This window comes from Phyllostomus hastatus, unplaced genomic scaffold (genome assembly GCF_019186645.2).
Source record: "Phyllostomus hastatus isolate PE091 unplaced genomic scaffold, TTU_PhHast_1.1 phas_scaffold_1674, whole genome shotgun sequence".
NCBI lineage: Eukaryota > Metazoa > Chordata > Mammalia > Chiroptera > Phyllostomidae > Phyllostomus > Phyllostomus hastatus.
This window is the reverse complement of record NW_025334011.1, coordinates 24,183,979-24,205,691: the sequence shown is the minus strand read 5'-3', so window position 1 is coordinate 24,205,691 and position 21,713 is coordinate 24,183,979. Positions and strand designations below refer to the sequence as shown.

At 40.2% G+C, this 21,713-nt stretch overlaps 1 protein-coding gene across 1 annotated transcript in view; it reads left to right on the top strand.

Annotated features, from left to right (window-relative positions):
* ITGA8 (integrin subunit alpha 8) overlaps nt 1-21,713 on the top strand; it is a 170,508-nt gene that overhangs the window by 88,674 nt on the left and 60,121 nt on the right. The window contains exons 14-20 of the mRNA XM_045857952.1: nt 5,491-5,536; nt 8,422-8,529; nt 13,540-13,595; nt 14,009-14,163; nt 15,377-15,514; nt 16,007-16,074; nt 17,476-17,623. Of these exons, the coding sequence (XP_045713908.1) occupies nt 5,491-5,536; nt 8,422-8,529; nt 13,540-13,595; nt 14,009-14,163; nt 15,377-15,514; nt 16,007-16,074; nt 17,476-17,623 (719 nt within the window). The remainder of the gene's footprint in view (nt 1-5,490; nt 5,537-8,421; nt 8,530-13,539; nt 13,596-14,008; nt 14,164-15,376; nt 15,515-16,006; nt 16,075-17,475; nt 17,624-21,713) is intronic.

The window sequence follows — 21,713 nt, the reverse complement described above, 5'->3', positions numbered from 1 at the left end:
AATAAAAATACTTAAAAATATTAACTTTTTAAAATTTCGAAATAAAAAAGGTGCTGCCTGATGGCATTTTCTGCAACAGACTTCAGCATTAGTGTTTCTCAACAAGATGAGAGAGTAAGAAATGACAAGCAAAAAGCGGCAGATGGGAAGTCTCGGAGTTTATGAAATGTGCACTTGGGGGGCCGTGGTGCTTTTCCTTCTGTCTCCCCCTCAGCTGTCCCCCAGGAAGTGTTTGTTCTCTCCTCCCCGCACCCTGCCCACCTAAACTCAAACATCAAGTCTACACTCAAAACAAGGCTGATGTTTTCAAATAGAACTTCTTCCAACTCCAGAATTTTCTTCATAGATTAATGAAATCTGACTCTGTAGTCCAACTACCACTTTAAAAACTTGGCTCTTCTTTTTCATTTAAAAATAACAATTTTGGAGAAGTGAAATACAAAACGGAGGTGTAATATATCTCCTATGACCTCACATTTTTTGGGTTATTTTTTCTTGCCAACTGATCCTGCATTGATGCTAATGCCCCTGTTTTGTATCTTTAAAAGTACTGAGTTGTTCCGTCAAAAGCCAAAAGGAAAATAAACCATGTTTCTCAGGCAATGTGAGGTGCTAACAAAGGACTCCAGCATTCTGAGAATTGTTTTTGATTAACAGGAAAGAACCAATTTTAGTTTCCCTTTTTTTTCTTCAAGGAAAAGAAATGGGTGTCTTTGTATAAAGAAAGGCACAGTTTTTGTTTGTTGGTTTTCAGAATCTGCCTTCAAGAAATTTCTATAAGAAAGTAAACATTAGGTAATAGCATAAGACCTGTTGTCTCAAAGTGAAGGAGAAAGTTGGCAGAGTTATGAATCCAAATACCAGTACCAAAATTCTTTGTTTTTTGATTGTCATTTAAATTCCTAAACATGACAGAATACTGCAAAATTAAAAACAGGTGTGTGTGTAGGTGTTCGTGTGTATATATGTGTATGTCTTTTGCTTAAAGACAAAATGGTTGATCATACAAGTTGTATTACTTCATACTGAATTAAATTGGGGAAAAAGTATGCTTCGATTCTACTATTCAGAAACCACAAAATAAGAAAAGGTTGGTGTGAAAAGAAATACTTTTCCCTTCCTCAATGTACATAGTTCAAATCTTTTCTTGTTATGTTTCAACTATATCCATATATGACAGTCAGTGTGTTTTTGGTTCCACTGCTGGTATGAAAGATGCAAATAAGACCATTAATTTGGCCCTTCCAAGTGGCTCTGTTGGTGCAGCATTGTCCTGTACACCAAAATGTTGCTGCTTTGATCCCTGGGCAGGGCACATACCTAGGTTGTGGGCTTGATCCCTGGCCGGGGCACATATAGAAAGCAACAGATTGATGTTTTTCTATTACATTGATGTTCTTCTCTCTGTCCCTCTCCCTCTCTCTAAAAAAAATATCAATAAACATATTCTTGGGTGAGGGTTGAAAAAAACATTAATTTGAACCAAAAAATATGTATGTGTGTATCCCTATACATTATATGTTTATGCGTGTATGCATACAGACAGGTATGTATACATACAGAGTGGGGCAAAAGTAGGTTATAGTTGTGAGTACTCAAAACACAGAGTTGATTCTTGTATTATTATTCATTAATTATTGTATTATTTTTCCATACAAACTATAAACCTGCTATTGCCCCACCCCATATATATATACACAAATATAAATATACAAGGTCTGTCCAGAAGTTATCCAGTCATGTAACATGAAAAATAGAGACATTTATTGAAGAAGGTACAAGATACCAAACATTGTACATAGGACAATGACACTTCAGTCCCCTTCAAAGTAGGCATCTTGGGACCTCACACAGTTCTCTCAGTTACCATCAGCTGTCCCATTGCATTTTCCTGAATCTCTCTGATGGTCTGACATTTCCTCCCTTTCAAAGATGATTTTAGTTTTGGGAAAAGTCAGAAGTCACAGGGCACCAAATCTGGGCTGTGGGGGAGCTGAGTCACCTGTATGATTTGATGTTTCACAAAAAAACTGCATGAGATGTGATGCTTGAGCAGGCACATTGCCACGATGAAGCCTGCTACTCACCAGTTGCCCATAGCTGAGGCCTTCTGAATCATCTGAATAGTTTTTGTGGAGGAATGTTCAAGTTGAACGCAAAATTTGATCTAGATTTATTGCTCTATTCATTCAGTCACTTTGAATGCGATGGCCACACAGTACTCATGCTCACTCAACGGTGTCTACTGTCTCCAATGAAGTTGTCATTGTTCATGCATGTGCATTCCAGTCCACTCTCCTTGGCTGCCAGGTTACATCAATGTCATCCAAACCATCCTCGTTATGTTAACAATGGCTGGACTTTTTCCGCACAGACCTTGTATGTATGTATATATCACGCATAATATATATATACATATATATATGGAAACCACATACTACTTATCAAAACATATCACATATTTTGGAAGAAAAAACTGATTATGAACACAAATCAGCAGATCAATTCTCCTGCCCGAGGGAGATTGGGGATTTTTAATGTCCTGAGCACCAATGCTTCCAGACTGTTCCAGCAGGCACGATACCAAGGTGGTGTCTCAAAAGGAAAACATACTTTTGTGGTAGATAACTGTATTCTTGGCCTCTGAAAGGCTGTGGCCACATTCTCAGGAAAAAAAATTGTGGTCTATTTTGCCAGTTATTTTATTTTTCTAGAGTAGGAAAATTCCCACCCTAAGGCACAGGAATTAACATTTCTAAAGAAAAAGGCCCTCTGCTCAAGACCATGAGGAGGGTGTTTGTCAACTTATCATCTATAATGACAACCTCGTCACGGTCCAGTCAGTATATTACTTTCTAGAATTTTCTGGAATAGAGCCTGTGTGTGTCTGTGTGTTTGTGTATGTCTCCAAATACCTACAAGTGCACGTGCAAAAATCCGGCAGAATTTAACTGCAGTTTCCATTAGCTTGAGTGAATAACCGTCTGATTCCTTCATCTCTCTCGTCTTGAGAATATTACCTTGCTATTACTTATCGTCCTATTTCACAGGCATTTGTAAATCCCTGCTCTGAATCTGGCTCTGTGCCTGGTACTGTGGATGTAAACATTATTTATAGCAACCCATGCCATCCCATAAAGTATTTCTGATATGTAAACCTGAAGACAGATTCCTGCCCTGCAGGAGCTTACAGTCCTGTTGGCTTTGCCATTTACAGAGACTTGATTCTTACAATTCATGTTATTTACAAAATGTCTGCTCTTGGTATGTAAATATTTGGATCCAAAAACAAAGTGCATAATTCCTCTCGAATCGGTTTTCATAATGGAATTCTCCTGTCCGGTGGCATGTCAACAGATATGGCTCAGGCCAAGAGCCACCTGGTTACACTTGTCTAAATACTGAGCCCACGACTACACAGGAAGAACAGAGTTCATGTTTCTTCAAGTCAGTAGCTCATTTTCCTCTGACATAGTAAAAAGTCGCTGATAAACTGGAAGAGATGAATATAACAGAAAAAAATGTGAAAATAGCTAAAAAGTGGAAGTTATGGTATGATTTTTTCAAATGGTAGACTTAGAAACTTCAGCTTCTGGCTTCAAAGATCTGAACACTACGTATTAGGCAATCTCTGAGGACAATGTGAGCATGACCCCCGGAATGACCCAAGATTGTCCCACTGCCCAAGTTGTAGCCCTTTTCTTAATGTGTTCTTTAATCTCATGGGTATGAAGATCCTCTGATGAAGGATCTTCATTTGACTTACTTCAGCATTAGTGCTCACAGCTTTTAAAATGTGGAGCTTTGGAGTCCAATCCTGGGCTATTGTCTGAACTGGATTCTGTATGGATAAATCCAGAGACGCTCCAGCCTTGGTTTTCACCATGAAGATGTTTGAGTCTTTTTTTAAAAAACAAACAAACAAACAAACAAACAAACATTTTTAACCAAAATTATTGTACCTTAGGTTGGCTTCTTCCAGAGTAGACTTTAAGACAAAGATTAGAAAGCAAGTAATTTCTTTGAGAAATAATCCAAAGAAAACATCAGGAAGGGAGTAGGGAAGAGAGGTGTGGGAAGGAAAGTGTAATGACAGGTTATTATAAAGAGGTTGTCACTGTGGGCCACTAGGGCTCTGTGTCACCGGGGAAATCTGGGAGACGGGGAAGTACATGCCTCGGGGTCATCCCACCTGAGGGGTGATCCATCTCAGCCCAGCCAAGAGGGGCCCCCAGAGGACAGTCATAGCTGCCTGCAGTCTGACCCCGTTGTTATGTCCCGGAACAGTGAGTGTCAAGGGAATGTGACTCCAAGCCATTTCCCTGTGAAAACTCCATTAAACCAATTTAATTCCTTGATCACTTTTCCATATGGAGTGGTCAAATGTATTCCCGCCCTATTCTTTTTTTCTTTTTTCACTTCAGTTCTACTAGAATTAAGCAATTAATAGTTTCAATATTCTAAGTTTTCTCCTGTGGCCATTATTTTTACCACATCCAATGTCGTCACCTCTACCTCTAAACTGAATTCTGCATACTTAGTCACTGTCATTTTTATTTTCATTGGATTGTATTTACCAAGAGTAACCGTGATAAATTAGATTAAGAAAAACAGAGTTCCACCCGTGTATTAGCCAGTCGCTGAGATCATGGTGAGCATCACCCCTCAGACAGAGTAAGATCGCTCTGCTGCTGCCCAGGGCTGTTGCCACCCAGCCTGCTGTCACCCAGCTCTGCCTCTTCCCGGTTTTGTGAACTTTAGTGATCTTATGGGTTAGCCTCCTTAAGCTTCAGTTTACTCACAGGCAAAACTGTGCTAATAATAGAGACTTTCTAACTTCTGGTTAGGGATCAGGTAACGTAAGTTGTTTAGAAAAATTTCCAGCCTGTGGTAAATGTCCAATATGTGTTACTTATTATCATTGTTGTTATTTAAGATCATTATAATATGCCAATTACTTCATATACTGCTGATCATTTTGCCAAAAGTATACTCACCATTCACGCTATTTGTAAAGAGCAAATGGTTGTGTCAAGACGACAAAGCGTCCCACTCTGTTGGTAATAGTACTTGCTTCATAGGGTTGTTGCTGGTAGGAGAATAATAAAACAACATGTTTAATAGCCTGGTACACAGTAGGCACTCTGCACATGCTTTTTCCCCTTTTGCTTTCCTTAAGGGATGTGCCTTGACTCTGGAGGATGGGAGAGGTAGTGTTATGATGAGTTTCTTAAGCATGTCTAGAAGGTTGGCCTTCCTGAGTCCAGAAGGGTTTGAGAGCTACTGGTTTACGTGTCATATTAAACAATTACAATGCAGTTCCAATATCCTTTCTAAATGTCTTAAAAAAGGTACAATTTGCTATAATTATTTTTATGACTCTCACTCTGCAATTGGCATTTCAGGATGCACTGCGTGCTATTTACGATGATGAGCTCACATTGTTTCTATAAAATTTGTGGATGTGTTTTGTGTTTTTGTCTTTTTTAGATCTAATTGTGGGTGCATTTGGAACAGGAAAAGTAGCTGTTTATAGGTATGTGGTTGGTGGTATGCAAATGTTGTTTTTCGTTGAGATATAATTGACACACAACGTTATCCTAGTTTCAGGCACATGACGTAAGGAACTGACACTGCACACTGTGACATGATCACCACAGTGAGTCTAGCTGCCCTCCATTGCCTCACACAGCAACAGATTTCTTTTGCTGGTGATGAGAACTTTTAAGATCTACCCTCGTAGCAACTTTCAAATATACAACACAGTCTTATTAGCTATAGTCACCCTGCTATTACATTGTAGGACTCATGTATTTTATAATGGGAAATGTTATAAAGGTTATAAAGGTTTTAAAGGTGGCCTTTTGACACCTGCACCCATTTTGCCCGTGGCCCACACCACCCCTGCCACCTCTGGCAACCACCAATCTGTTCTCTGTATCTACATTTTTTTAATTCTTTTATTTTCTAAATTCCACATGGAAATGAGATCACATGGTATTTGTCTTTGTCTGAATTTTTTCACATAGCATAACGTTCTCAAGGTCTTCCATGTTGCTGCAATGATAAGATTTCCTTTTTTGTAGCTGAATAAGATCTTATTATATATATATACCACATTTTCTTCCTGCATTCATCTATCAATGGATGTGTTTTTCTTATTGTTTGAAATGCATTTCTTTTCGTTGTTGGTTTTGCCTTAAAGAGTATATCCTGACCATTTATTTGGAAGAACATTTAGATGTTCTTTTTAAAGTTTGGAGGGATTTTTTCTCTCATTTTTTTCTCTTTCATTTATCCTTGTCTTTTTATGCTTGTGCTTGATGACCAAACTTCCAGTCCCTACTAGCATACTGTTAAATAAAATATGAATCTTAGCAGAACTTATAAAACAAAACATTTTTAGATGCTACTGTATTTAAATGTTCCCCTTTGCTTTAGAAACGCATCAGAATGTGCTTATAGAGAAGGAATGTGGGGTGGGAGAATGTCACTCTGTCCCTTAGCCTCTATAATCAGGTGAGGGTGCTAAATTTGGGAACAGAAAATACCAGGAATTCATAGCCTCCACTGGCAGGCATTGAACAAATGCTTCAAAGTGTGTTCAAATGTGAGAGGTCTGGCTCCAGATGCCTGGACATTCCCATACACTCATAGCTTGTCATCTTGGCCTCGTTCCTATAGCTTTCTGGGCCTCTGATTTTTCATCTGTAAAATGGGGATAATAATATTTATTTTATAAGGTTATTTTTAAAAAGGATTAAGTGGGAATCTGTGTGTAAAGTACACAGAATAGTAACAGGTAGACAATTGGTGCTGAAAATTTTTAGATTCTCTTTCTTCTTAGAAAAGTATTTTATGGGAATGAGAGACACTAAGTCAGGATAACAAGGCAAAAGGAAGAGAGCCAACCCATGTGTTCTGGCTCCACTCCCAGGCAGAGTCTAAAGTTGGGATTCCTCAAGTAGGTAAGATTTTCTTCTTCTCCAGTTCCCAACACATACTCAGAGTGCTGACTTATACCAGCCACTGTCCACTTCAGGTGACAGAGAATCAGATGATTGAAACGCCCAAAGTACAGCAAGGATGAGGCTCTGTTTGTTGTGGCCACGAGGACGGGCCAATCAGAGCCCATGGAGTGAAACTGACTGGCAGTCCTCCTGCTATCCTCTGAATCTGCCAGCACATTCGCACCAGGGTCACATGCCCCATGAGTTCTCCTAGCCCATTGCCGGCGCAACAGCGGTTGTGCCCCTTCCCATGAGACATGGAGCTCCCCTGACAGGCAACTTTGGCCCCTTCCCACCCCGTGTCCAGCTGGAACTTCCCATGGACTTCCCACTTCCCTCGCTCCTTCTCAGGGATCCTTCCGCATCACAGTCTGACCACGGACTGCAGCCTCCTCCACTCTTACCCCTTCTTTCCCTCATGGATGTCTGCCCCCTAAATGTCTTACATGGCTAATCCTGTCTCATTTTCCAAGGACTGGAGCTAACACAATATTGAAAACAAAACTATGTCATAGAGCACAGATAAATAGGGTAACAGAGTTTAGGGAAATTCCCAGTGGGCCCCCTTGCTGTAATCATGAAATTGTTTAGTGTCCCAAACAACACTCGGCCCCAAGGCACAGCCTTCCCACAGGTCAGAGAAAAATGTAGGCAAGGCAGTATCGTTTCCTGTTGCCACCTGAAGCCTGGGCTCAGGCTTCCCGGCTATCATTTCGTGGAACTGAGCTTTAAAAATTGTCCTGTCCCCTTTTCCTATGACTTATACTCATCTGGTTATGGGTTGTGGGAATTGAGTTTAAATTAGTCCCTCCCCTAGAACTTGGCTGCACATTAGAATCCCCTGGAAGGTTTGTTGAACATTCCAGCGCTTGGCCCAGACCCCAGTGATCTGACTCAGTTTGCCTGTGGTGGGGCATGGGCATGCCACCTGTGTTAAAGCTCCTGGATGCTTACATTTTCAGTCAGGATTGAGGACCACTGTTCTGTGTGGAGCTAAATCTGCAAAGCATGGCTAGAAAATAGCAAACTAAAAAAAAATCATTGACCAATAGTGAGAAAAATTGCAAAAGTCAAGTACTTACCAACACAAATGATTGTAAGATGATGTATACAGATACAGTAGCAGACCCTAGAGAAGCATTTCGTGACAGTCTCACCAGGTACCATGAACCCACTCCATACGCAAAGCAGGTGTGTGGTGACTTTTTTTGCCGGGCCCAGGAAGCACATCCTGTGTTTGTATTCACCAGCTCCCAGAGGTAATTAGTTAGGTCTGATGCCCACCTGTTCAAGTGGTGAGGCAAATTCTCGGCACAAAACCTGGGAATGTTGGCAGTGGCTGCTAGAAGTGGGGTGGGCTTCTGCCTTTGGCTCCTGTGGCTCATCGAAATCCTGTGTTTTCTCCCTGCAGAGCAAGGCCGGTGGTGACAGTGGATGCCCAGCTTCTGCTGCACCCGATGATTATCAATCTGGAAAATAAAACTTGCCAGATTCCAGAGTCTACCACCTCTGTGGCCTGGTGAGTTAGTCCAGCCAAATCTCACAGGGATTTTGTGAAGACGCAGCTTCTGGGTATGTCGGTCTGGGGTGGGCCCTGAGACTCTGAGCTGCTGAAAAAGCAAAACAAAAAGACTCCAAGAGGATGCTGATGCTGCAGGTCTGTGCACCAGATATGAGTAGCAAGCAGTAAGTCTTTCAAAAAATAAATAAATAAAAGCCAGGATGCTGACATGATGCTGATTTTTTTGCTGTCAACTTATCACATGAAGGCTACCTCAGCCTGCAGTCTCCAGGTGAGATGAGAATTACAGGTGACTCTTGAACGACGCAGGTTTAAACTGTGCAGGTCCACTTAATATGCTAATTTGTTTTCAATAAATATAGTTGGCCCTTTGTGTCTGCAGGTTTTGCATCCTCAGATTCAACAAACCATGGATCAAAAATTATTTTTGCATCCCCAACCACAGATTCCCAACTGCAAATCAGAAAAGGTATTTTTGCATTCGTGACTGCAGATTCCCAACTACAGAGTTAAAACACTGTTTCCATCAGTGGTTGATTGAATCTGCAGATGTGAGGGGCTGAACATAGAGTCAGAAGTTATACTGTGTGGTTTAGAAGTCAGCAACCCTACCTACCACCTATTGAAAGGTCAGATGTATAAAGACATTTGGGAAAGTTCCCAATGAAACAAATCTTGGAGATCTCTTTCAGATTCTTGGCATATTTAAAAAAAATTAACCAAACTGAAAATATAATAAAATACCTTGACTTTTGCTTTTACATATAGTATGGATACTACTTTTCAGACATAGTACCAGAGGGGACCCAGAAAAAAACCAGAATTTATTTATAAAAAAATTGTGTATTTATTCTTACATGTTTAAACTTCAGTCACCTTCAAAATACTCTCCATTTGATGCAATACACCTATCAAGGTGTTCTTCCCACTGCTCAGAACAGTTTTTGAACTTGTAGATTTTCATACTTTTTAGTGCTTCTGCCGTGTTTTGTTTCATCTTTTGTGCACCGGTAACATGTTTCTCTCTGAGGACTTTTTTCATCCAGGGAACAAACAAAAAAATTGCTTGGGGCAAGGTTGAGTGAATAGAGAGAGTGGCACATGGGGGTCACTTTGTTTTTGGCCACTCAGATTGGTGTGGGCAGGTGTGCTCATAAGTCACCCATCATGAAATGGGCAAACACATTGAAAGAGTCTTCAAAAAATTCACTGAAGCTGAACCAGCCTCTCTCAACAACACCAGCTGGTATACTGATACAGATGGGCTCCTAGAACACTCACCTAGCGGGAGAAGCCGGTACTACAAGAGGCCTCCCTCATAGTGTCCTTTTTTTCTTCAGTAGTCAAGCTTGGGTTAAATTACTCAATTTCCTTTGCTGAAAACAGCTGTCAGTTTTCTAACTTAGCACGTACAGTTAGACAGAAGGTAAACATTATAAAAATAGAGATTTTTGTGTCTGAAACTCTTTTTTGTGGCCATGATCTCATCATCAGGATAACAGGAGAATTATGCTTCCTTTGCCTGGGCCATTAGAGAGCATGGCTTATACAACTTCTGAAAGAAAGGGTTGCTTTGGATCTCGCCAGTGATCCAAAGAGAGTGCAAAATGGAACTTGATTTTAACACAGCCTGAGAAAACGCCACCTTGTCTTTGATGTGTCTATCCTCCTGGGTAATACCACCAGGGTATATCCTCTGAAAGAACAACAAACACTCGGTGCGTTTGAGATTCACACTTGTTTCCCAGAGATGTGCATTGACTCAGACAGTATGTTTGGTTCCTGAGAATGGAGTCTTGACCCCAAGAAGTTCAGTGTTTCCAGCCAGTTTTAGCGTGCTGTTGATCGCCTTTGGCTAGGAATTCATAGTCAAGTCAAAGCCTTTGTGGGTGGAGGGTAGGGCTGAGGAAGACCCCAAAGAATTCTTTGAAAAACATTCTTTGCTGGAGCTCCCATTCTTAGAAGCCTGTCCTCTCCTTAACCAGCTTTTGAAAATAGCTGGGGAATGCCCTGAGCACATTTTAAAATGGTTGAAAACCGTAAAATATTATCATGAAAACCTGATCTGAGAAAATAGGTGAAAGAGCTACCACCTACCCTTAACGCCGGCATGATTAAAGAACATGACAGGAGCTGGGAGAGCCGTTCCGGTGCGAGTCTGAAAAACTCAGTATTTGCCCCGATGGTGCTGTGTTTGCACCTTCGTGGCCGAGTGGGCTCCAGGCTGAACTTCTCTGAGCACATGTTTGTGGAGCGCTGTGATATAAAGTGTTGTTTCAAATTAGGTCGTTTTTTTCCCCAGGGTTTTTAGTACAGTATTTTTTATAAAATTTAAGTAGCTTTTACAGATTATGTGATCTGTTTGGTTTTATGGAAAGAATATTACTTTGTAACAACGAAATGTCTTTCTTTTCATACACCATTTTCCTTGTTGCATTAAATCATGTTATTAAGATAAAATGCAACTTGGTATATGGACAGATATATGGAATATGCCTTTGTAATTATTTGATTCTGTTGCATATATTTTCTGAAAGATGTTTCATTTTCACATTCAAAAATTGTGGATGGTGGCTTAGAGCATCAGAAGATGAAAGCTCATAGCTGGTTCAGTCTAGAATGAGTTTCTCTTGTTAATTTATTCTAAGAATTTGGCTCAGTTTTTCTAAAATGGTTGAAAAGCATTTGTTGATTTTGTTTTTTGTAATTTTCATCTGTATTTGAAATAACTTTGTACTGTACATCTGAAAACTATTAAGTACACTCTAACTGGGAAATAGTTCTTTGCTTCCACTGATGTCAATTTCTGCATCTTTCAAATAGTGATGTAGTTGTATAAAGTGCCCACTACTAGAATTTCTAATTTTTCATTTTATAAATTTAAAAGTCCACACACTTCTCAAATCTGAAAAAAAAAAAACTTCACATATGCCTAGCCTTATGTGAAGTATAGTATTTGCTATGAATGAAATAGGATTGAATTGGTCAGATGGAAAAATGAATCGCTTAGATCCTGGTTCACATTTATCTCATTCTTTCTCCATCACCTGTGGCTATGAGCACTGTTGTATCACAGAATCCTTGTTCCAACCATTATTGCATTGGGTTGGTATTTGTGTTACAGGGTTTGTAGTGAGTTGTCCTGCCTCTGACTTATCAGAAGCACTATAGACTGTTTCATTCAGCAATTTATGTGATGAGGGAGCTGAGTTGATCTTTTTTTGTTCCATTCAGAACCACTCATGCTATCATGCACCATATTGACTAGGAACATAAATTCTAGTTTGAAATTTTAACTCAATTAATAATTATTAATAATAGTTCACAGCTTTCTATGATAACCAAAGGCTTCCAAAAAAGTTAGATGCAGAAAACCAATTCCAATTTTGAAAGCCAGACCTGCTAGGTAATTTAAAGATGTGATTAACTGTTCATCTTCTCGGAATATATCAATAGAAGTAGAAGTGGGCTGGAATTTGTGATTTCTCTGGGGAAGTGGTAAAAACACTGTAATAACAGAGAAATCTCAGGAAACTTTTGGCTTAATGGCATGTGGCAAATTATTTACCCTGAAGGGAAACGTTGACTGAGGTCACGGTAGATAGATGAATCCCAGATGTGACACATTTTCATTGTTTGACACAGGAAGCTGATACATAATTAATGTATGATTAGGGATTATTTATTCCTTTTGGATTCTGTAGAAATATTCTAATCATACTATATATTTACTAGCAAAAATGTTAAGACCATCATTAAATCATCCTTAAGTATTTTGTTATATTTTTACTTTCTTAGAAATGTGAAAAAGACCCATCTCAAAGACTGGCTGTTAGGGTTTTTCAGGAGGGAGCCGAGCACATTCGGCCAAGTCAGGCAGAGCCAACTGGCCGTTTTTGTTCCTTCCTTGGCCACAGAACAGGCCCGAGTACAGGTCAATAGGTCATCTTACGAGCCACGGCAGACACCGCTCTGGAGTATACTCAAGGCAAAACTATAAAGTGTCTCTTTTTTAATTTAAATATTTCATTGTTTATGCTACTACAGTTGTTCCAATTTTTCCCCTTTTGCCCCCCTCCACCCAGCCCACCCTCCCACTTTCTCAGGCAATCCCCACGCCGCTGTCCATGTCCGTGGGTCATTCATTTACATTTAAAGTGTCACTTGTGCATACCTGCCTCTTTTTATTGTCTTTAGACGTCATTTCATGTACCTGCTTAGCTTGAGACAGCCACTCTCTGCTCCTTATGTTTGTTTCTTCTCTCGCCATTCCCTCTTCTAGTGCTTCTGCCTGACATTGTATCCCACCCCCCAGCAAGTTACTACCGAGTTCCCTCTCCTTCCCAGAAGAGTGGGGGTGTGGGTTAATCACACCATGGTGCTCCATGCCTCTTAGGATTAAATCCAGATTCTTTAACATGAATTTCAGAGCCCTGTCCCCTACAGATCTTCCCCATCTTGCTGTAATGCACAAACCACACGAAATTTCTTCACGTTCCTCTAATACGGCACGTTCTTGCTCATCTCTGGGCTCTGCCATTAGCTGTTCCCCTGCCGTGTTGCCCAGTTCTTCACTGACTGGCATTTGGAAATATTCATGTGTTGAATAAAGGCAGCAAGTACTTGATTAATCAATCCATCATTAAATCAGCTAATCTCACCAGTCTTTTTTTTTTAATTGGATGTATTGGGGTGACATAAATTAATAAAATTATATAGATTTCAGGTATACTATTCTACAAATATCTGTATATTTGTATTGTGTGTTTATAATTAGTCTTAATTGTATTAGTGTTGTGTTCAACTGGTAGGATATGTATATATATGTTTTTTATAAAAATATATAGATAAATATATGCATATTTATTTTTTTAGTTGTATGTGTATATTAACAGAAGTATAGAGGAAAACATTGTATTCATATACCTGGGGTACGGTAAAGGAAGAGCTCTACTCCAAATTAAAAACTTTATTAACCAATACATTATTGACTCTTGTTTTCCATAGCTTTTCCTTAGGAGTGTGTGCATCTGTAGAAGGCCAGAGCATTTCAAACACAATAGGTGAGCATGTCTTCATTTTTATAATCCTCTAATATACTAAGAAAAGACGACTGTAAGCATTTCTCTGCACACACCACATAAAACTTTTAATGAGCCCTTTAGCAATACCAAGATCCATAGTGTGTATATGGAACCTCCTATAAAAACATTACTCAAATAATTGGTATTCATATTATCTATAAAAACAGAAATAATTGTGGGGGAAATGACCATTTGTTTTAAAAACAACTTTTTTAGTTTGGGGAGTATTTCATAAAATTTTTCTCAGCTCCTGTAATGTTTCCAATCCTAACTATGAAAATAATGTTTCCTGCTGAGCAAGATGAAATACGAACTCATGCTGCTGATAAAACACTGCATTCACTGAATGCTTCTCCTTTCCCGGTTACACTTACTTAATTTCTGTTCTCTAGGCCTGACTGCTGAGGTGCAGTTAGATTCCCTGAAACAAAAAGGAGCCATTAAACGCACGCTCTTCCTTGATAACCATCAGTCACACCTCACCTTCCCTCTCGTGATCAGGGGGCAGAAATCCCGCCAGTGCCAGGACTTCATGGTCTACCTGCGAGTAAGTGTTCCAGCGTCACCTCGCTGGCCTCTCACACTCAAAGCCCAGTTCCAACCACTTTTCTCCATTTAACCGTCACACTTGTCTCACGTCTATTTTCGTGTTATTGGAGGGAACTTCATGGTAAGGCCACACACTCGCATCTCCAGCCAAACGGCTTTCTGATAATCCAGGGACATGTTGCTCTTCGTTCCCATGGCTTTTTTTAGCTTTGCTCACGGTGTTGATAGTAGCACTAACTCAGGTGGTTTTACACTTCTAACTGCCTCCCTGGCAAAAAAAATTATTAAACACAATTTATGTGAACTTTTGTCCTATGTGAGTATGTTTGGCCAGATTTTATCAATGTGCATTTTGGAGCCAACTCAGGAAAATGTTTAGGCACTCAAAGCCTTTATTAAAGTCATTTGTAATTATATTTTTAAAGCAGGGGATTTTAAACAGTGAACCCAAAAGTACTGTGAAATTTAAAAGGCCAAAATCTTTATAATACCATTATTTCATCTTCTTACCAGTTGTGAGGTTGTTGTTACTCTTATTTCATCTCCTCCTTTAGTGGATTGCATTAGTAAGGGAAAACCTGGCAAGGCAAAGACACCCTAGGAAGCTTGGCACATGACCCTCGAGTCTCAGCGTGGCTGGTGCACAACTGAAGGGCGGCATGTGCGCCACATGGAAGGGGGCTGCTGCCGCTGCTGCTCGCCTCCCGGAAGGGACTTCACATGTGCTGAAGATGTTTCAAAGTTCATGCTCGCGAGAGCTTAAAGGGATGATAACAGAGGAAGAGAATCAAGATGTTTCCTTCTCCTGAGCCCAAGAGGACTCATGAATGGACTCACAAATTCTGCCAACCTCATGAAAATATAAATCCCAATTTGCGAAATTTTCAACATTTATTGCATATATGACTTTTTTTTTTTTTTTTACTTTGCGATTCAGCCAATCAATGTGTTTTGCAGATCTGGAGAAACTGAAGTTTACCTCTGTAAGTGTGCATTTCAATGAAGCCAGGGCTCTGAATGATTCATCTCTGAGCACATGTTAATTAAGCTGGCCACTAGAACCACATCAATCAGTGTGTGCTTAAGCTCTCAGTGGTGATAATTAGTTCATCATTCACTTTCATTGAGTAAAGTCAAGTGCCTCTTTCACAGACTAACATGCTGCAGCTAATTCACAGAGCCTTCCTTGAGCTGGTGATTGTTTTCCCCAGGATGAAACTGAATTCCGAGATAAATTATCGCCAATCAACATTAGTTTGAATTACAGTCTGGATGAATCCACCTTTCAAGAAGGCCTGGCAGTGACACCAGTATTGAACCACTACAGGGAAAATGTTGTTACTGAACAGGTAGGTCCCCGAGGGCCTTTGGTGGTGTCTCCCTGTTCAGGCCCTGAGCGCGCTCTGTCACCCCGAGGTAGAATCGAGCCCCTTTTGTCTTTGTTCCTCCATTTGCACCAACATGTACCATTTGGTCGATTTTCCTAATGTGTTTCCTGAAACACTGCATTATTGTGTTTTCGGAAACCTGCCCCCTTGTGCAACCAAGATTTAATTTGTTCAAAATGTGGCTGTAATGAAAGCAATACAGCCTGTAATCCTCAAAACATTGCCAGAGCCACATTCTTTACAGACATCTCAGAATGAATTGGAATTGGGCTAGTATGTAAACTAGATGATATTGGGAGGTCGCTGCCTAACGTGGGGCTTCGAGCTGGTTAGGAGCGCGCTGAGTGAAACGAAAGCCCAGGTTTAATTTGTGGAACCGTTCATAACGCTCAAGGAGAAGGATGTGATTCAGGTTTTCCGAGATTGCTCCTGATGTGTGTTTGCCCGACCCAGGCTCACATCCTGGTGGACTGTGGAGAAGACAACATGTGCATTCCTGACTTGAAGCTGTCAGCTAGACCGTAAGTTTAAATAAATAAACTTGTACATTTTATCTAATGGAATACAGGTGTTTGCTTAAAGCTTCTCTGTTGAAAGTATACGCTTCCAAATACTACAAAAAAATACGCTGCATGAAATTCTTGCGCTTGGCTACACTTTAGGTTAGCCTGTGGTTTGGGTCACTTCTTTGTCATTGGTGTCAAGTGACGCACCCCAAGATTTCGCCTGGGCTGTTTCATCTTTCAGCAGAAGTGAAAAAAAATGTTTTTGTTCAAAGTAAACTCATCTGTGGGGTGGTTCAGGTTGTATTTACTTGGCTTGGTTCTGTGGGCACAGGATTCAGAGACAGGCAGCTTCCATCGACACCTTGGCAGAAACTTTTTTCACAGCACTCCGTGACCCAAAGACATCCTTAAAACTGTCAAAACAGACTCAAATTTAATTTGCTGGGAAAAAAATGTAATGGCACTCTATGGAGTAAAGCAGAAGGTGTCACAAAACCAAGTAAGAATCAAAGGGCTTCCTGGGTGCCTGGAACAGCAGCCACCGGTCCAGCATTGGTGATTGCATTGCATTGTGAAATGCGAAGAAGTCAAGTTAAGACATAAAGCATCTATGATGGGAATAAACAGATTCATGCTCCTTCACCCCCACCCGCCAGGACCTGACTCACTGCCAGTGTTTGGAATTTGCTTGGTACCTCTCAAGGAGGCTTTCTCCAAGCTTCACCACTTAGCCAGTGTCCAAAGCAATAGCTTTGACAAAGGGTCAAAAGTGAAACGGGCATTTTCAAATGTTGGTTCAATTTGAAGTTTGGAGTGAATTAAACTTCCCCAAAATACCTCATAATCCTCAATCAGCTATTGCTGATCTTTCATCTGCCTCCTTCTTTCCTCTTACCGTCCACTTTGCATTACACGTCTCTCCCTCTGAGTCTCTCAACCATGTCTCTCCCTTTCTTTCCACTGCTTACCTCACCTCCTGCTGATGTTTTCAGCTGGAGCTGCTTATTCTGGCTTGTAAACCAATTGTTAAATTTTCTAGAACTTTTGCTGGAAGATTGTTAAGTGTGTCAGTAGATTGAAATGGACCATAGTGGGAGGACTTATGCCACTGCAATCAGCATATGCTACAGATAGGTGTAGTTTTGGGTGGGGTTCTTTTTGGTGTTGGGGGTTTTTGGGGAGACCTGGTTGTTGAACATTTACCAGTGCATCACTGGCTATTTTCTGGCCCTTTCCATCTGGACATGGTTGTCTTGGTTCTTCTGGCCACCCCTTCATGACCATCTACCTTCTTTCTGTCCCAGTCTTGCATTTCTGCCTCTCCCATTTTCCCCCCACAGGTAAGTCCTTAAATAAAATACTGATGAATCCAGAGAAGTGTAGTATCTAATGATTCCTATTAAACTGCATTTCTAGAGATAAGCATCAGGTCATCATTGGAGATGAAAATCACCTTATGCTCATAATCAATGCCAGAAACGAAGGAGAAGGAGCCTATGAAGCTGAACTCTTTGTGCTGATTCCAGAAGAGGCAGATTATGTGGGGATTGAGCGCAGCAACAAGGTAATGCCTACCGATTGTTTGAAGAAGTAAAGAGCTAGGCATATTTTGGAAGTCAAGTCAATGTTAAGTAGAGCCATCACAGGTGAGAGTTTCTTCCAAAATGAAAGAGAACAAAGTGGCACTTTACTTTGTTAATCATAATCGCAATAAGCCAGGAAGGGGGACGATCTTGGATAGTATTAAGATCTTTGTTGGCCACAGTACAGAAGCAAACTGGCCAGTGTTTGAGGGCTGAAGCAAGAAAGAGAATACAACTGGCTGAGAACAGCAGCTTACCAACTGATGGATCTATCAGCTAAATTCACAAGCTGACTCCCACCCTGGCTGACTGTTTTCAGGCCTTTGTTTTGAGTTCCTTTAAGTTTCAAGTAGGTCTCAGGAGGTCTGGTTCTCATTATTGCTCTTGCAGGAAGGTCCAGCCAATCTCAGCTGAGCACTGATAACAACCTAGACAGGCACTGGAAAGGAAACACATTCATTTTTCTTTCTTCATGGTCCACCTTTTCAGGACTGGGACCAAGAAAAACCAGGCCTCCGTCCTTTGCCAGACCTGCAATGCCACTGTTTATTAAACTGACATGGATGCTTTTTATAGCCTTTCCTTCTTTATCAGAACATGAATCTTCCCATTCAGGGTATCCAAAGGTTCTGCTGTGTTTATAAGCATTTGGTCTCAAGAAACATTACCAACACATTGTAGGATAATGGAGAGAGTCCCTCATTTTCAGAAATATGCGGACTCACAATTAAGGGCAGAGACCCACTGTAACATTTTCTCATAGTCGTCACGGCGTTTCACATGGAGCTAGGCACATTGGGTGCCTCTTAACAACTCACGGATGGGTCTGCTCATTGGACTACGATTTATTAAATGCATGTGAGTTTCCACATACTGCATATTCTGAGAAGTTTGAACATGCTAATGATTAAATAACTTAATGAAAAATAATCTCTAAAGAGATGTTAACCAACTGTTGTAATATTGCTATTTTATAAACATTGAACAATATCAAGAATATAAAATTCTGTCTTCAAACCTCTAGTCTCATGGTTCATGTTTTGGTTAAATTATCTTCTTGATAAAAAATATATAAATCAGACCAACTGTACTTGAACAACAATAAAAAATGTAAAAAAAACCCTAAATAAATAAATCTGGGTAGGTCATAATCATGTATGTTTGACAATTATAAAATCATTACAAGTTTCTGTGGAAGAAATTCACAGAAAAATATCACGTATAAATTCTTCCATGCAGATAATACACAAACTAACCAAACAATGAGCTCCAGTGTGTCATTTTTAAACATTCCAGTTCTCCTCTCATTTCTGTTTCAATTCCCTTCAGGCCTCTCCTTCTCTGACTTTGTTGAACAGAGTGTCTATGCTAAAATGTTTTTCTTTTAGCAAAATATCCAGTTTACTGCTCACTTTGTGGCGTGGAAGACATGGGAGAGCATTCACCATTTCTGTCTTTGGCTGTACGTGTCACAACAGACATTACCCCCAATCTCAGACGAGTCCTCCGCTCTTCTCCCGCCAGTTTCCCGGGGCAGAGACTTCGCTCAGACTGAGCCACACTCAATTTCTTGTTTGTTTCTGAGCAATTGAGGATTGCGTATCTTTTTATTTAGACTCAGTTCAAGTTTTTTTAAACAATTTTTCTCCAGGGGATAGGTATTAGGATTATCTAATTGTAAGTGCTGTTATTGATTTGTTGAAAACATTCATCTTTTCAAAAATGTAGGTGGAGATTCTTTCTTTCTCTGAAAACATTATGGGAGACAGCCTTTATACTTCCTTTTGGTGACTTTCCTTCTAAATTTTTCTAGGAATAAAGACCTATGTGCTTTACCTTTTTATTACATGTATTGTTATTATTATTATTATTATTATTGTAGTAGTAAGTTATGTGTAATGTAAAATTTACCATTTTTAATTTGTTTTTTATTTGAATTTATTCATTGGTTCATAAAACCATACGGGTTTCAGGTGTACAACTCATGTCATGTGCACACCGCACGGTACAGTGGCATAAAGCACATTCACACTGTTGTGCAACCATCGCCACTGTCCCTCCACAGAACTCCCTTCATCTTGCAAAACTGACACTCTGCACATGTTTCACTAACTCCCAATTTCACTTCTCCCCAGCCCCTGGTAACTACCACTCAACCCGCCATCTCCATGAATTTGGCAATTCGAGGTGCCTCGTATACTCCACTCCACTCCTCTGTCTCACAATCACCTCGCGTTTGGCGTGTCCAGAACAAGACTTCATTGTCTTCCTACATTCACATTCCTCCTTCCTCCTCCATTTCCTATCACAGAGAAAGACACCAGCATCCACCTACTTCCTGAAGCCTGAGTTAGTCCCAGATCTCTCCAGTCCACTCCCTCTCTCCTTTTGACTGACACTGTCACGGCCTTCATCCAGACTGGCATGGCCTTTTTCTGAAATGACTGTAACAGTGTCTTAATTCATCTTCCTGCCCCCAGTCCCTTCCTCTGCAAAGGGAGCCACCTTTCTAAAGATGCAAATCTGACTAGTCACTTACATGCTTAAAACCCGTACTAGCTCTCCCTTGCTTTTAGGATCAAGTCCAAATTCTTGAGATGACTAACAAGGCCCCTAATTATATCACCCCTAAATTATATACCTATTTAGCCTCATTACTAGTCATTGCTTCTCTCCTTTAGTCCACACCTTAAATTCCAGAGAAACGGAGTTTCTTTCCAGTTCCTGTAATAACCCCGCATGCTCTCACCACAGAGAGCTTGTATCTGCAGTTCCTTCTAACTGTTCCCTCTTCCCCTTTATCCAGTTTACTTCTTTCTCCTCATCCTTTAGGCCTCAGCTTAGTAATGACTGAGACTGCTAACATTTCTTTCACAGTTGCTATGGGTTGGGCACTACTCTGTGCTCCTGAATATATTTAATTCACTTAATGCTCATTACAGCTTTATGGAGAAATGGCCAGATTTTCATCATTTCCATTTTACAGATAAGGAGAAATGCAGTAACACACCCAGAGTTACACAGCTGTTATATAGCAGAACTCAGATGGAAACCTCGGCCATTAGGTCCAGGCCCTTGTTCATAACCACTGATCTGCACTGCCTCCCATCAGCTTCGGTGTTCCTTCCTTCGGGATGCCTTTTCTGGTGCATGTCCTCCTCCACCACTACGGATCTCTCCTGAAGAAACTTAACCATCTATGTTCATTGTGTTTCCTTTGCTTGTTACAATAGAGTTGCTTGCGATCACATACTGCAGTTGTTGATGATAATTGGAAATTCAGTGAGGGCAAGGGGTACACAGTAAATATTTTCAGTGAATGAACAAATGCATGAATGATCCTAAGAGCTATAAATGGATTCGAACAAGAGTGTTCCTGGAACAGCGGAGGAAAAGAACCTAGAAATATCTAGAAAAACAGTTATTGTTTCTCTCACCCCGAGAGGAAATAAAGGTTAAAAAAAGAAAAAGGGTGGCAGACCTGGGGAGAGAGGAGAACTGATTGATGTGGAAAAGCTATTTCTAGGAAGCTAGAAAAAAATGTACACGTAACTTTTAACCTTTAGATAAGATAAAAATATTTACATAGAAACTAAATCCTTGAATTATATTCAGGGGATATGTGGACTTCTTTTTAAAAGCTTTTGCTGTTTTTTTTTCCTGTTTTCAGGGTTGAATGAATAATCTCAGCACAAAACATCTCTGTACAATTAGAGTTAGTTATGAATTCTTAAACTGAAGTATGTGCTAAAGGTATCTTTGAGAAGAGAGAATATTACCAGCTTTTTGAAGATATGTTTCGGTGAAGGGATAAAGAAAAAAACCCTCATGGACAGAGAACAGAATGTGATTACCAGAGGGAAAGGGGGTAAATGTTGGTGGACAGAGTCTTGACTTGGGATGCTGAACACACAATGCAATATACAGATGATGTGTTATCGAACTGCACCTGAAACCTGTATCATTTTATTAACCAATGTCATCCTACTAAAATCAATTGCTAAAAAATGTTTCTTAGTTCCATCAGGAGACTGACATGTCATTCATTTCGTGTTTAGAAAGAGTGTGCAT